The 17,309-nt window shown below is 39.1% G+C and overlaps 1 protein-coding gene across 2 annotated transcripts in view; it reads left to right on the plus strand.

Annotated features, from left to right (window-relative positions):
- Nucleotides 1–17,309, plus strand: part of gria4a (glutamate receptor, ionotropic, AMPA 4a) — a 106,422-nt gene that overhangs the window by 18,303 nt on the left and 70,810 nt on the right. For both annotated transcript variants that reach the window (XM_067365003.1, XM_067365002.1), the window contains exon 3: nucleotides 4,629–4,868. In XM_067365003.1, coding sequence (XP_067221104.1) covers nucleotides 4,629–4,868 — 240 coding nt within the window. The remainder of the gene's footprint in view (nucleotides 1–4,628; nucleotides 4,869–17,309) is intronic.

Genomic DNA, 17,309 nt, shown 5'->3' on the forward strand with positions numbered 1-17,309 from the left:
ACACACACACACACACACACACACACACACACACACACACACACTCTCTTAAAAACATGAGGCACAGACACCTCAAGGCTGTGTTAAAAAAGATCCGCTCTTCTCTTTCCCCACAGGACAAGCGACTATAACAGTCACAGAACACAACACTGTAAAAGCGGCCTCTTTTAACAGAAACAGAGCCAGACAGACAGAGAGAGACGTCTCTGATGCCACTGAAGTCGACATGAAACACTTTTCACAACCCTGACGTAACATTGAGAGAAACGGGATATTCAGTAAGAAGAAGAATGTAGGACAAAACTTGATTCTGTCCATCGGGATTGACTGGATTGTGAGAAGTGAGCATTATTGGCAGAATAGAGGCAGGTGATTGGATGGGTTGGGGAAGTAAGAAGGCCGAACTTTAATTCAAAGGTGGAGCAAGTTATTTGATAACAATATGATGAATCATCCACAATCAGTGTTATTTTAGTATTTCATTAAAGGGGTCGTTGATCATGATTTCGTAGGGACTACAACAAGCTGACATCAGAAACCCTAAAATTTACATAAACCCCGCCCCCGAGAACACACAACAAAGGGGGCGGGGCCATGTTGGGCTGCTTTAGAGAAGAGGAAGAGTTGTTGTAGTAGAATGTTGTTGTTCATGCCGTCATTTTACGCCGGACTGCTTCACAAACGAGGATCAATTCAACACAAAAGATGAACATGACGCCACATGCTAGTGGATGAGTTGAATCAACTCCACAGCAACTACATCAATTTATCCACTAACCATTCAGAAACGTCTAAAAGTTGTAACTTCTTCCTGAGTCTCTCCATCAGTGTCGACTCCGGTTTGAACAATGTAAGGCTGAACACTTTCCTCATTTTGGCTACGTGAGATTCTCCAGCTTTGTTGTTGTTGAGCTGTTAAAGCTTCGCCCTCTTCTGGAGCAGCAGCTCATTTGCATTTAAAGGGACACACACAAAAACGGCGTGTTTTTGTTCAAATTTGACAAGCTATAATAAATGATCTGTGGGGGATTTTGAGCTGAAACTTCACAGATGCATTCTGGAGACACCAGAGACATCTTGTAAAAGGGGCAATATAGGTCCTCTTTAAAGAAACACTCCACTTTTTTTGAAAATAGGCTCATTTTCCAACTCCCCTAGAGTTAAACAGTTGAGTTTTACCGTTTTCGAATCCATTCAGCCAATCTGAATGGATATCATTGCGCCTGCTGCAGCCATGATACGGCAGCAGCAAAGTCTAATCAGATTCAATGAACTATGCTAAGCTATGTTAAAAGTGTTACCACCAGACCCGGAGATCCGCTGAATGGATTCGTAAATGGTAAAACTCAACTGTTTAACTCTAGGGGAGTTGGAAAATGAGCCTATTTCCAAAAAAAGTGGAGTTTTCCTTTAAGATACTATAGCCCTATTCGGACAGACTAGTTTTCTAAACTATGTTACAATTCTTACGACCCGACGTCTGTGATTTCATGCTCTAAATAAAGATGTAATCTACTAATGTTTTGTGAAGTTACAAACAAAAACATGGCTCAAAAGCATCATGTGTATACTGTCTACATGTGTCGGCGGCACTTTTTCTTACAAATACTTGGTATAGATTGGTCTCTAACTGAAACAAATATTTTACAGATCACATTTTAATGTAAAGCAGTTATTTCAGCTCTATGCAACTCTATGAAATTAGAGAACTTTCAATATGTCAGCAAATTTAAGTGATGGTCATATTCCCTATATTCACTCCTAAAGCTTTAAAATGACACCTATTTGGTGTTGGTTAAACAAGTGGTTATGTAACATTACAACTTAGTAGCACCACCCGCTTCAGATTTAATGATTATTCAATTATTTGATCATTAATTTAAACAATGATTGATAATGGCAACTTAAAGTGTTTTTTTTTTAATTTGTATTAGTTTTGATTTATACATGTATACATTTTTATTTCAGTTTTCAGTTTTATTTATATCAAGTTAAACTACACTGAAAAAAAATGGTGAAAAAATATATTTCAGCTCTAAAATTGCTAGTTAATTTCACAAATTATTACAAATAAATGGCAAGTAACGCATTTAATTAAATGTGAAATTTAAACAAGAATAACACTGAAATAGTATTCTTTGTAAAAAAAAAAGTGCTCTAATAATCTTTGTTTTATAAAAAAACTGTCAGAATTTTTTTTATTTCTTTTTCCAGTGTAAATGAAAATGAGAAATGTTGCCTTGGTAACTAGCTGAAATATGTTTTTTTTTTTTTTTTTTTTTTAATATATATATTTTGTTTCGAAGTAATTAACTTTTTTTTGTTTTTTGCTAGGGGTTTCTGGGTGGTTGCTAGTGAAAAATCAAGAGTCTCTGACAAGGCATTGTTTTTTTTCCCCAGTTAACATTGTATAAATAAACTATTATTCTTCCTTCATACCTTCCTCTATAATCTGTCCGTCCTGATCATCACAGCACTTTTACAAACTGTCGCCTGTATCTCCATGGTGACCATCCGTGCTGATATTTTTTCCCCCTGTGAGTAGAGAGTGGCGTTCAGTCTATAAATAACTGGACAGGCGGTTCGTCCTTCCATTAATTGGTCTGTTGAAGAATCAGACAGTACATTATGATACAGAAATTCATATTATTTTTCATCATCAATACTGCCATCATGCCAACAGGTCCTTTGACAGACAGAGGGATGGATGTTTTTCACATCTTTTTATCAACATTTTACAAACGCCGCTGACAAACACTTTAGAGAGACGATATTGAGTTTCAGAGAAAGACTGTTATGATAGAAACACCTGAGTGACGAATAAAAGAGTAGAGCAGGAAGAGTCTGTTTGATCCTGCAGTGAAAAACCAGAGTATGTCATTCATAGAAAGCGACAGAAAAATGCAATGTTATAAACTTACATCAAAAGAACCGACAGACAAACTGTGTGTGTGTGTGTGTGTGTGTGTGTGTGTGTGTGTGTGTGTGTGTGTGTGTGTGTGTGTGTGTGTGTGTGTGTGTGTGTGTGTGTGCTGGAATCAATGAAATGTGCTCAACTCCTTTGAAGATTAAACACTGACTACTGAAGTCTCCCTCTTTCGCTTAGAAAAACATGGTAAAATGTGTTTATTATTGAACTTAAATCTCACGAATTCTGTCAAGAACATGGTCATGTTTCACCTCAAAATCAAAAGAAGAAAATATATTTTGTATGAAGACAATAAATCCTATTGTAGCATATTGTAAGATTTCTGCCATTTTTACAATATTGTAATGAAAATTAAACAATGCAAATTCAAAAACTACATTGTAATGCAATGCAACTACATTGTGTGCAAATAATATATATTGTATACATAACATATAAAATAACTAACTAGATAGTCTTCACTGTACAAATTAAACATAGTTTGATCCTTATAAAAGTTAACAGTTATTCAGTCAAGAGCATTGAGTGATTTTTTGCAGTAAGTCTGTTGTTTGCTTAACATTAAAAACACAGACAGCAGCAGAAATATTAGGCTGCTGTCACTTTAAGACCAAATGCACGGATCCAATATACTGATACTGTACACATGCAATGTCTTTCTCGACTGTTATGATCACTCAAGCAGTAACCCACTATGTTTACTATGATACTCACCAAGATTTTTTGACATAATTTTGTGTGAATATGTCCGTTCAAGCGCGAGAAGACTCGAAACAGAGCTCATTTCAGTATTCACACGCTGTCTGAGACACGGCTTTCTTGGCGTTCGCTTCGAATGTTCGCGCACACTAAACTTCCCACACAGTGCATGAGTAACAGATTGTGCTCTTTCGTGTCTTCATGTGCTTGAATATTTAAATTGGCAAGGCTTAAACTTTCGTGACGATGCAGCGCAGACCAGTCAACTGTCCCGAGCGTCGTTCACATATGTTCATGTTCTCACAACATTGCACCGTTTCATATAAAAACGGCAATTTTTACTCGCTTGGCAATTTATATATAGCAAAGCATTGCACATAACATATATAATATAAATACCACTTTTTTTCAGATTTTTTACATCAATTCTCAATTCACAATAAAATTATTCTGGATCTATTTTGATATTTTCTCTTTCAAATCAAATCTGAGCTTAGTTTTAACAGCAGGTGGCGCTCTAGGCTAGTTTTTAACCACACACTCAAATGCTCATGAAGAAGAGTGCTGGAGAGTGCTTGTGCGTTCGGCTGAGTCATGTAAGTATATACTCGCACCTCGGCTCAGAATGCTTTAATGACACGAGATTAATGTAAACAGCCCACTGCGAACACCCTTGGAATTCACTTCAACCTTTTCGAACTTTATGAATGATTATTTTAGGTTTAAGTGGTGTGTGTAAAAGAACAGGACGCAAGCAGAGTAACTTACAGATGTTTCTAAAGCATGTAGCGCCACCTGCTGTTAAAAACTAAGCTCAGAATCGATTTGAGAGAGAATCGCGTTACATTGGAAAATATCAGAATTCTTGGTATAGCGAATCGAGAATTGATGTATTGTCCTAACCCTAGTGTTTATGTATTTTGTTTGTATTTTCTTCTTGTTCATTACTGTGTGATATGTTCTTTGTGCACTAACAATATGACTCTCTCTTTCTTTGCAGTTTGTTCGCAGTATTCCCGAGGAGTCTTCGCGATATTCGGCCTGTACGATAAGCGCTCGGTTCACACGTTGACGTCGTTCTGCAGTGCGCTGCACATCTCTCTGGTGACGCCCAGTTTCCCTGCGGAGGGCGAGACACAGTTCGTGCTGCAGCTGCGTCCGTCCATCCGGGGGGCGCTACTGAGTCTTCTCGACCATTACGACTGGAACAGATTCGTATTCCTGTATGACACGGACAGAGGTAAGAAAGGATACAAACACATATTCATTAACCATGATAGGATTTATGGCACTAAACTCATCAGGGGACCGTAACATGATGGTAGTTGCAGGATTAGTTTCGAGTTGACAAAACCAAACCAATCAACTTTCTCTGAGTTGAACCTGAGTTTATACAAAACTATGGAGCATGTGCATGTGAAAGTGTGACATCAGTAGCCAATCACATGCTGTGAAACAGCGATTCACTTCTCTCTTCTGCCGAATATGAGAAAAGTTCTTATGAGAATTAGTTATTCCTCGTCTGGGATCATGTAGAGCTCTTTGAAGCTGCACTGAAACTGACATTTGGACCTTCAACCCGTTGAACCCCAGTGAAGTCCACTATATGGAGAAAAACCCTGGAATGTTTTTCTCAGAAACCTTAATTTCTTTTCCACTGAAGAAAGAAAGACATGAACATCTTGGATGACATGGGGATAAGGAAATTATGAGGAGATTTTAATATAGAAGTGAACAGTTTTGGAACCTTTATTTTTTAAGAGTACACTCACACATTTGTAACTTGGCGGCCGTATTAGAGTCACAGCTGCTGTCTAATTCTCTCGTCTGGCATCATGGGAGTCCCGGAGTGAGGCAAGACCTATCTGTGTGTGTCAGGAAGGCCGCCTTTCAGAAAAGGTGAATTTCTTGATACTGTTTGCCAGGCTGCAGTTGGCTCTTCTTCGGCCCATTTTAAGCCCAGCGTTCGGCCAGAGAACACCCGAGATCTCCTGCCTGCTGTCGGTCTGCTGTTCTTCCACAGCGCCGAGGTCAGTGGAGCGTTAACTGCTCATCCTCGAGCCCAGAGCGATGTGGGCCGCAAGCCAATCATTCAGTCATCCGTGATCTCCTGCTTAAAGGCGAGAAAGAGAAGCTAATGGATCTACTCGCATCTGCTTCCTTCCCTCATCTTCGTTTTCTTCATCTCCTCTCTCGATTAATAAGTGCCGAATTTGACCTCAAGTCTTTCAACACGAGTTGTCACTGATTTGAGGAATGATGCAGATTGTTTTTCCAGTTTTTTCCTGTTTTTGTTGATTCCCCGAGGTTTATCTGGCTCGGAGACACTTGCGTTGACCTCACACCTCCGTCGACAGATCTGCATTGCGGAAATATCCCCGGACCTGTCCGCTAAAACGTCTCCGATCGCTCGCTTGCACACATGTGAAACGGCTAATCACAGGGGAATGTCTGGCTTGTCTGGAGACGTTAGCATCACTGGCAGCGGTGAAATGGAGTCAGTATGGTTGTGGAAAAAAAGATATCTGTTCATTTGATTCTTAACTGATTTAAATGAACAATAAAATGCTTTTTAATTAAATGCATTTATTTGGTTAAAAGCCGCCCATTTGGGCAGGATGAGACTTTACTGACATGTACAACAACAAACAACATAGTGTGTCAATACACTTTGTACATTTCTACAGAAAACAGAGAGATGAAATTCTTTGAGGTGTGCGATAATGACAAAAAATGATATCTCAGTATTTTATGGGATATTGTCGATAATTAGACGATGTAGGGTGTTTTTGTGCTGGTATCTTGGTTTGTTTAGGCCTGTCGTGGACAAGTTTTCATATTTTTCTTATACTGTGTGGTTGTTAGTTCACAGCAGTGACAGAAATTAACTTTTTCCAACTTACATTGATTTCAGGGGCATTTTTACCATTATATGTCATTTTTTCTAACCTTATTATATGTATGCATCGTCTTTTATGTCAAATTCTTATATATAATTAAAAAAAACACCACAAGCTGTTACCCATCAAGTGAAATAGTCAAAAAAATTCAGTTTTACACCGCAGAAGTGGCACAGAAGCAGTATTTACTGTGCAATTACAATTGCATAAATACTGTTATGCGATTAATGTTTTAAAGATAATATTTTGAACATTTATATATGAACAAATGTTGTTTTTTTTAAATGAAGCTTTAAATGTAAAACAAAAACCTTGAGTGAGTCATTGAATCATTCATCCAACTGATTCATTCAAACAGGAATCAAATTATGAATGGATCACTGAATCACTCATTTAGGAACCAAACATTGCTATGTGTTGCTTGGAGACGCACAATGGTTCTTTTCTCTATCTTTAAATGATTTAATGCTTAAAAACGTGTGCAATATATACTTAAATTTGTTCTTGTTCTTCACTACGGATCACTACAGCCCGTGTAGGTTAATGGACGTCCTTTAACCATAATAATCCTCTTTATTTACTCTTGACATGCCATTAGATCAGTGCTGGAATTCACTCAGCTTGGAAATGTTAACAACACAGTTCAGCTAACATCTCCACTTACAGGCCCAGACTAACTGACAAAGCCATCAGTTCTGGCACGCTCGCTTTAGCCGAGAAACTGACCATCTGGCCGCCTGGAATGGACGTGTTACCGATTGGTTCCAGCCACAGCTCTGCACGAGCCTAGTGGTTTGACACTTTGGCCAGTTTCTCACAACTGCCTTCCTTTATGAACACTGAGTGAAATACTACTATAGTGTCATACTGTGTACTGCATATAGTGTAGTATGCAATACAAAATGCTTAACGTGTGCCGCGTACCCACATGCATGTTTAAATCAGAGAGTGGCTCTCTTTGGGACATAAAAATGGCAACACTTTACTTAAAAGCTTTATGTATAATGCATTATGAAGGTATTCATAATGTACTTTATAATGCATTATATATTTTCATAAATAATTGTAACCAAAGTTAAAATGCGTTATAATATCAGCAAATTCATTGTTACATCTGAAATTGGTTGTTTGTCGTGTGTTTTAATGCATTGTACTTTCTAAAGGTGTGTAAATGAACAGATAAGTAATTGTGTTTAAAAGCAGTGTTGGGGAAAGTTACTTTTAGAAGTAATGCATTACAATATTGCATTACTCCCTAAAAAAAGTAACTAATTGCCTTAATTAGTTACTTTTTATGTAAAGTAATGCATTACATTTTCACATTTTGGCTGGGCTTGCTTGTTTGTATTTTTGGCAAATGTTCACCAAAAGTTAAATGAATAAGGCTGAAGGAAATGCAGATTCATGCCTGTACAGTAGAGGGCGCAGCTCAAACGAATTAAATATTAAATAAAGTATATTTGTGTAATTGAGCATATTTAATTGGTAACACTTTACAATAATTACAATCATTAGTTAACAACATTAGTTAACATGAACTAATAATGAACTGCACTTCTACAGCATTCATTAATCGTTAATGTTAATTTCAACATTAACTAATACATTATTAAAATCTTGTTAACATTAGTTAATGCACCTGTGAAGTAACATGAACAAACAATGAACTGTATTTTCAATAACTAACGTTAACGAAGATTAGTAAATACAGTAACAAATGTATTGCTCATGGTTAGTTCATGTTAGTTAATACATTATGTAACACAGGTTAGAATTCAGTTATATAAGAAACAAAGTAAATAATATAATTTTGAAATAATTATAATTCTAATAAAATGTTGAAAATATTAAACATAAAGCTGATTAAAGTCATTGCAGTGTGAAATAATGAAATAATAAATTGATAAAGTGACAAATTGCTTAAATGATATATGTAGTCTAAATTGAGACCGCACGTGACGTCATCGAGACGAGACGCGGGAGCAATGAGAGATACACACATTGCTGATCACGAGAGAGTGAGCAAAGATCAATCTGAGGCAAATATCAAAATAATCCTTTCTAATATTCAAATAATATTATGTATAATATGTTGTAGACCTGTTATCTAACTATATTGGGTTATTTTTAGAATGTTATTGTTGATATTGCCGCTGATGACTACTAATTGAGAACCCCTTGTAAAATCCGATGCGGGATGTTAAAAGTATATTAACCCACCCCTACACGGATTTGTTGAGTTTATTATATTGTTCAATTTACTGAAAAAAATGAATGTTATATATGTTTATTGATGTCCTGAAGTGATTTATGTGTGTAATAGTTTCTGAAGGAGTGTGAGATGTAATATAATATTCAATTTAAGCACTTTAATAATATATTGCACATGATGACATATTCTTATATATTCATATATATGTTTTATATATGTTGAATATGAAAAAAAGGGTTTTTGAAAACTTTTTACATATAGATTAACGAATGTGTAGTATATATTGTGCTTTGTCCAAAGGAAATATTTTGTAAATGCTTTCGAAACTTAAGATGCTGTTTGTATAAACAGGTCAGGTTTTTTCTGTGATTTCATTGAACACCGAGATGGCGAGCCTCCCAACCAACCTACGAGAGATACAGACAGAGAAGTCCCGTGCACACCCCTGGTTTGGTGCTTTCTGCTGATCAGGTGGAATCTATTTCATTGAGTACATTCCGATCTGTAGGATCTGTTTTTTTTTTCTTCTTCCCTTCATCGACTATTGACTGTTGAAATACAGCCTTCATCTACATCTACACTTAGAGACTTTTTGCACACACCAACATTTTTTTCTCACTTTGGCTGACAAAGGAACATTCAGACTGTTATATTGTTTGAAGAGTTGAATTGTTTTCGAATTGTTCGAATTGTACTACTGTGATGTATTTTTTTTTCCTCATTTGTTTCAATTTGGGTTAATCTTTTCTATGAGTAAAATGTAAAAGTGTTGAACAAAAAAAAACAAACTAATAACCCAAAGATAAGGAAAACTCTTATTAAACTAAAAATAGTGAAACTGAATATCTATAAACTAAATTAGAAACTAAACAACTGAAAGATAAACAATAACTATATAATAACTAGAAGCAAATAGTAAACAGAGCTCAAAGATATAAACAACAACAAAAAAAACAACAACAACAGGGCATTGAAAAGAAACAATCATTTCATTTGGTTTTATTTATTTTATTTAATTGTTATTGTGACTGTGTTACAATTGTTTTTATTTTTTTTTTTTGCTCAAACAAAATACAAAGACATTTTCAGTTATTATCTGTGTCCTCGTGTGTTCCGGTTACTTACCCTCCTGTAACGAACCTAGAATCTGGTCCAGCGTTAGGTGCTAAGAGCGACCTGTCCCTGTTACAGTAACTTCCATGTTACAGAAGTGGCGAGCCAGCAGCCAGGAGTGGTATAGTTGTAAATTTTAAAATTCTGAAGGACACAAAAGACAAAAGAAAAAAAAAAAAAATCAAACTAAGTGGTGCAAATAAGAGTCAAAATGGAAGTAATTGATCTTGAAAACGTTTTAATTGAAAACGCAGTAATAATTAGTGGACTGACCAACACAGAAATTGACGAAGATCTAACTGACTTCCTGAAAAAATATGGTAGTATCCATAGACACCTTACCATAGACGATCCCAAATCACCTTACCATAGAGAAGTCATTGTAGAGTATAGCAGTGGTTCTGCAATAGTGGCTCTCAAACCTCTGTTGCCCTACACTTTCAAGAGCCCACACAATGTTGCTTACCACATAAAGCTTCTATCAAGTGTCTATACGTCAGCAGTTACTGAGAGTGCCACAACCCATTATTTTGCTGAATTGAAGAGGATAGCAAAGCTCAGTGGCAGAACTTTCGACGATCTCTTGAAAGAGCAGCTTCTTGCAAATGCAACCGATGTCGCTGACAATCCAGCTGATGCCAATGATCTTGAGTCATCTCAAATGTCTGGTTATTCTCCCCCTGACATTCCGCTTCCAACCAAGCGAACTGAGCATTCAGATGAGAGAAGGAACTCTGATACAGTCCAAAGAGTTAGCACAGGAAGTTTCTCACCCACACTTGAGACAAAAGATGTGAACCCACCTGAAGTCCAAAGAATGATCATTGAGCACATTGTGAAAAGTGATGGAGCTTCAACCTCTAGTGCGTCATTCAGGCTAAGAGTTTTCTCAGGCAAAGTTCCCCGACCTATTGGCGAAGTTGATTATGAAACCTGGCGCAACAGTGTAGAGTTAATTCTCCAAGATCCTTCACTGTCTGACCTACATCGTTCCAGGAAGATCTTAGACAGCCTGCTGCCGCCAGCGTCAGAGATTGTCAAGCAGTTAGGTGCAAAAGCCTTACCTGCTGCTTACCTTGATGTTTTAGATTCTGCTTTCGACACCGTAGAAGATGGTGATGATCTCTTCGCTAAGTTTCTGAACACGTTACAGAATGCAGGGGAAAAACCTTCTTTGTACTTGCAACGATTGTACACCAACCTTCTCAAAGTGATGAAAAGAGGCGGTATTCCTGTTGATGAAGCTGACCGACAGCTCCTGAAACAATTCTGTCGGGGCTGTTGGGATGACACGCTAATAGCCAAGCTTCAGCTTGAACAAAAAAGGAACGAACCCCCTCCATTCCCTGAGCTACTTCTGCAGTTGCGCAGTGAAGAAAACAAATACTCCACAAAAGAAAGTCGCATGAAGCAGCATTTAGGAGTACAGAGACAAAGAGCCAGTTCCCATGTAGTCACTGCTAACCCTTTTGATCTGAACCACAATGAAGTGTCAGAACATACAGAAGTGGCCGAATTAAAGAAACAAATCGCTAAACTTCAGAGCCAGCTCGCTAAGCAGAGGAGCAAACCGACAAGACAAAGTGAGTTGCCGTCAAATGATCCTGTTCTTGAGCTAAAGCAGCAAGTCACAGAGCTCCAGAGCCAGATGGCAAAGCTCAGAGTACAAAAGAACTCCGAGCCAAAGAGCAATTCAAGTAAATCGAAGCAAACAAACACACAAGTTCGCAAAGACCCTCCTACAGCTGACCATAAGCAACCTCACAGGCCTAAGCCAGGCTATTGCTTTCGATGTGGCGAGGACGGACATGTTGTTTCAATTTGTGAAAATGATCCAAACCCGTCCCTTGTAACCGATAAGAGAAAGCAGTTGAGAGAACGTCAAGTCCTATGGGATAGTCAGTATGGCCCAAGTGCCTCAGGAACTTTAAACGCCGCCCAGCCTTTGTAGCGAGACGTACGAGGGCTGTCACTTGTCAGAATAGTCTCAAGAAACCAGTGAACATGAGCAACTTGAAGTCCTATGATAGAAACCATCCAGTTGGTCTACCCAAAGGATTAATTGGTACGAAATGCACTGCTCAAGTGAACATTGAGGGAAAACCTTGTTCTTGTCTACTTGACACAGGGTCTCAAGTGACCACCATTTCCCATTCGTTTTATGAGCAGAATTTGCCTGGACTAAGCATAACTTCTCTAGATGACCTGCTGGAAATAGAAGCAGCCAATGGTCAAGCAGTACCCTACCTGGGGTTTGTTGAAGTGAGCATTGCATTCCCCAGAGACTTTCTTGGATCTGATGTTGAGGTGTCTACTCTTGCCCTGGTCATTCCAGAAACCGGCGGCACTGCCCAACCAAAGGTGCTAATAGGCACGAACACCTTGGATCTCGCATATGACAAATATCTTGAAACAAATGATTCAGTCTGTCGAGCCATTCCATTTGGTTACAAAGCTGTAATCCAGACCATCAAACACAGGCGCCAGCAGAAAGTAAACAGCAGCATAGGAATCGTTAGGCTTCCTGGTGTTACCCCTACTGTTGTTCCTGCGGGTCAAAATGTTGTTCTTGAAGGAGTGGTGAGTGTAAAGGGACAAGTAGCCGAAAAATGGGCTGTGATGGAACCTCCTTCGTATTCACCTTTTCCAGGAGGATTGCTAGTTGCCAGTTGCTTACTCAATCTACCTCGGCATCCATCGCGTAAAGTCCCAGTGGTGTTGAAGAACGAGACAGAGCATGATATCATCATCCCGGGGAAAAGTGTGATAGCAGATATTCATGCACTGCAGAAAGTAATGTCGGACAATGTTGTGCAACCTGATTGCTCAGAGTCAAGTATCCATGCAAAATCCACCAAAGAACTTTGCTTTGACTTCGGTGATTCCAGTTTGCCAGAAGAGTGGAAGAGAAGAATCACTCAGAAACTGTGCGCCATGCCCGAAGTCTTTGCATTGCACGACATGGATGTTGGACAAACGAGCAAAGTGAAACACACAATTAAATTACACGACAAAACCCCATTCAAGCACAAAGCAAGACCGATCCATCCCAACGATCTTGAAGCTGTCCGCAGACATTTAGAGGAATTGCTTGATGCTGGTATCATCCGTGAATCGGAGTCATCCTTCTCCTCCCCTATTGTCGTAGTAAGGAAGAAGAACGGCGATATAAGACTTTGCATCGACTACCGCAAGTTGAATACGCAGACTATCAAGGATGCATATGCCTTACCCAACTTGGAGGAAACCTTTTCAGCACTTCGAGGTTCAAAATGGTTCTCAGTGCTCGATCTTAAATCTGGGTATTACCAGATCGAACTAGAAGAGAAAGACAAACCCAAGACCGCTTTTGTGTGCCCATTAGGTTTTTGGGAGTTTAATAGGATGCCCCAAGGTATCACAAACGCTCCCAGCACGTTCCAAAGGCTGATGGAGAAGTGCATGGGTGACATCAACCTCTCAGAAGTCCTAGTGTTCTTGGACGATTTGATTGTCTTCTCAGATACCCTAGAAGAGCACGAAAGACGTCTTCTTCATGTTTTAGGACGTTTGAAAGATTATGGATTAAAGCTTTCGTTGGAGAAATGCAAGTTTTTCCAGAAGTCAGTGAAGTATCTTGGTCACATCGTCTCAGAAAACGGTGTGGAGACGGATCCCCAGAAGATAGAAGCCATCAAAACCTGGCCAAGTCCGAAGAACTTGAAAGAGCTTCGTTCCTTCCTAGGGTTCTCCGGTTATTACCGGCGATTTATTAAGGACTATGCGAAAATAGTGAGGCCATTGAATGAACTAACTGTGGGATATCCTCCGCTTCAGAAAAGTTGCAGGATGAAAAGTAAGGAGAGGACTTACCTTGACCCCAAAATACCTTTCGGAGAGCGATGGACAGCTGACTGTCAGCAAGCATTCGAAACACTCATCTCAAAACTTACCGAAGCACCAGTGTTAGGATTCGCAGATCCTGGGTTGCCGTATGTGCTACATACAGACGCGAGCACCACTGGACTAGGTGCAGCGCTCTATCAGGAGCAAGAGGGAGTGCTACGAGTAATTGCATACGCCAGTCGAGGGTTGTCAAGGAGCGAAGCCCGGTATCCTGCTCACAAGCTGGAATTCCTAGCCTTGAAGTGGGCAGTTACTGAAAAGTTTTGCGATTACCTTTATGGAAGCAGTTTCAAGGTGATCACGGACAGTAACCCCCTTACTTACGTCTTAACGTCAGCCAAGTTGGATGCAACAAGCTATAGGTGGTTGTCTGCTTTGTCCACCTTTTCCTTTACTCTCCAGTATCGACCTGGAAAGAACAATCTCGATGCGGATGCACTGTCTAGACGACCCCATGGTGATCTGGTAAATGATCCTACATCTCAAAAGGAACAAGATCGAATACGCCAGTTTACTTTGTACCATTCACCTGAAACTGCCAATTCCATCTCAGTTTCCATGGATGCAATCCAAGCAGTCTATGAAAAACATTCCTTATGTCAAGCAGGTGACAGTAATTGTATCACTCTTGTTGAGTCACTTTCCATGAGTCCAGATGCAATTCCCAAAGATTATGAGCTGATGGAAGGATCTTCAGTTGTTCCCTGTATGTCAGAACAGGAGTTGAAAGAAAAACAGAGAAATGACCCAGCCATGCGAGAAGTAATTTTTCAATTGGAATCAGGCGACGCTGTCCTACCTGCACTGAGATGTGAGCTTCCAGAACTTCCTTTCCTGTTGAGAGAATGGAGAAAACTTGAGTTAAAGGATGGTGTTCTCTATCGTAAAAGAGCCGTTGGAGACTGTACAACTTACCAGCTTGTTCTACCACCTGACTTAAGAGCCATGATCATGAAGAGTCTACATGATAATATGGGTCACATGGGAATAGAACGGACCCTTGATCTCATCCGGTCGCGATTCTATTGGCCCAGAATGGCCATGGATGTCGAAAATAAAGTCAAGACCTGTGAACGCTGTGTGTGCAGAAAAACCTTACCAGAAAGAGCCGCTCCTCTAGTGAATATCCAAGTTACCCGGCCACTAGAGTTAGTGTGCATGGACTTTTTGTCATTGGAACCCGACCGTAGTAACACCAAAGACATCTTGGTAATAACAGACTTCTTCACCAAGTATGCGGTCGCAATCCCCACCCCAAACCAAAAAGCCCGAACGGTTGCTAAAACTCTGTGGGAAAACTTCATAGTGCATTATGGTGTGCCTGAAAAGCTCCACAGCGATCAAGGACCCGACTTTGAATCCAAAACGATCAAAGAACTCTGTGAAATTGCTGGTATCAGAAAAGTCAGAACTACACCGTACCATCCTAGAGGGAACCCGGTCGAGCGTTTCAACCGCACGCTGCTAGGAATGCTCGGTACCTTGAAAACTCAAGAGAAAACTCGCTGGAAAGACTTTGTAAAACCCCTTGTGCACGCTTATAACTGCACGAAGCACGAGACAACCGGTTTCACACCATACGAACTTATGTTCGGACGCCAACCAAGACTCCCAGTAGACTTGATTTTTAACACCACAGTGAACCATGACAGTCCTAAATTCCATTCACAATATGTGCAGTCATTAAAAACTCACCTTCAGGAGAGCTACAAATTAGCCCAGAAGAATGCGGCCAAAACCGCAGAAAGAAACAAAGTCCGCTTTGACCGTAAAGTAACTGAGTCTTCTCTCGAGGAAGGTGACCGTGTCCTGGTCAGAAATGTGAGGGTACGCGGAAAACACAAATTAGCTGACAGATGGGATCCCATGGTACACATTGTAGTGAGTCGTACTGGTGAATTACCTGTCTATACAGTGAAACCCGAAAGACAAGAAGGTCCCTTACGAACATTACACAGAGATTTGTTGTTACCTTGTGGATTCTTACCGCCGCTGATGGAAGAAGAAACTGATGTAACGAAACCTCAGAAAAAGCGGGTAACCAGACAAAACAGAGATGAGGCACCGGATGAATGTCAGGAAAACTATCAAAGTTCCGATGAAGATGACTATGTACCACAATTCTCTGAAGTTCCAGCCATGACTACACAAAGGTTCATCAGAGAGTACAGTGTGGTCAGAGAACCTAAAGACGTTTCTTCTAACTCTGATTCTGAAATTCAAACATCTGCCCCAAGTCATGGTTCAGAGACTGTGAATGCAAGAAATGTACCCAGAAGAAATGATTCATCTGAAATGGAACACTTACCTGATATTCAGTACTTACCTGAAACCCAGTCTTCATCCTGTGGAACAGGACCTGTAAAGGAAAACCTGAAAGAAAGAAACCACTTACCTCAAGTAGAGCAGCAAACACTGGATGTACCTGATGAAAACGAGAAGGACGATAACACACAAGCTGTTCAAGTTGAGGAAAGTGTACCTGATGTTCCATTGAGGAGAAGCGGAGTAGAATCAGCTGAATCTGCTGAATTTGCTGAACCTGTGGAAGAAACAGATCAAAGTGCAAGTGAGGATGAAATTCAGTTAAGAAGGTCCAAAAGAGTGAAGCAGAAGTCAAAAAGACTGACTTACCCAGAAATGGGAAACCCAATGATATCCATTATCCAATCCCTGCTTCAAGGACTGAACACTGCTTTTGTAGAATCACTTGCAGAACATCCCAAACCAATAAGACACCCCAAGCTATAAAGTCTTAAGTTTTAGCTATGCAAAGGGACTTGCATAGATTTAAGAGGGGAGGGTGTAACACAGGTTAGAATTCAGTTATATAAGAAACAAAGTAAATAATATAATTTTGAAATAATTATAATTCTAATAAAATGTTGAAAATATTAAACATAAAGCTGATTAAAGTCATTGCAGTGTGAAATAATGAAATAATAAATTGATAAAGTGACAAATTGCTTAAATGATATATGTAGTCTAAATTGAGACCGCACGTGACGTCATCGAGACGAGACGCGGGAGCAATGAGAGATACACACATTGCTGATCACGAGAGAGTGAGCAAAGATCAATCTGAGGCAAATATCAAAATAATCCTTTCTAATATTCAAATAATATTATGTATAATATGTTGTAGACCTGTTATCTAACTATATTGGGTTATTTTTAGAATGTTATTGTTGATATTGCCGCTGATGACTACTAATTGAGAACCCCTTGTAAAATCCGATGCGGGATGTTAAAAGTATATTAACCCCCCCCCCCCGGATTTGGTGAGTGTCTAATATTGTTCAATTTACTGAAAAAAATGAATGTTATATATGTTTATTGATGTCCTGAAGTGATTTATGTGTGTAATAGTTTCTGAAGGAGTGTGAGATGTAATATAATATTCAATTTAAGCACTTTAATAATATATTGCACATGATGACATATTCTTATATATTCATATATATGTTTTATATATGTTGAATATGAAAAAAAGGGTTTTTGAAAACTTTTTACATATAGATTAACGAATGTGTAGTATATATTGTGCTTTGTCCAAAGGAAATATTTTGTA

The sequence above is a fragment of the Chanodichthys erythropterus genome, chromosome 17 (genome assembly GCF_024489055.1).
Source record: "Chanodichthys erythropterus isolate Z2021 chromosome 17, ASM2448905v1, whole genome shotgun sequence".
In the NCBI taxonomy this organism is placed as follows: domain Eukaryota; kingdom Metazoa; phylum Chordata; class Actinopteri; order Cypriniformes; family Xenocyprididae; genus Chanodichthys; species Chanodichthys erythropterus.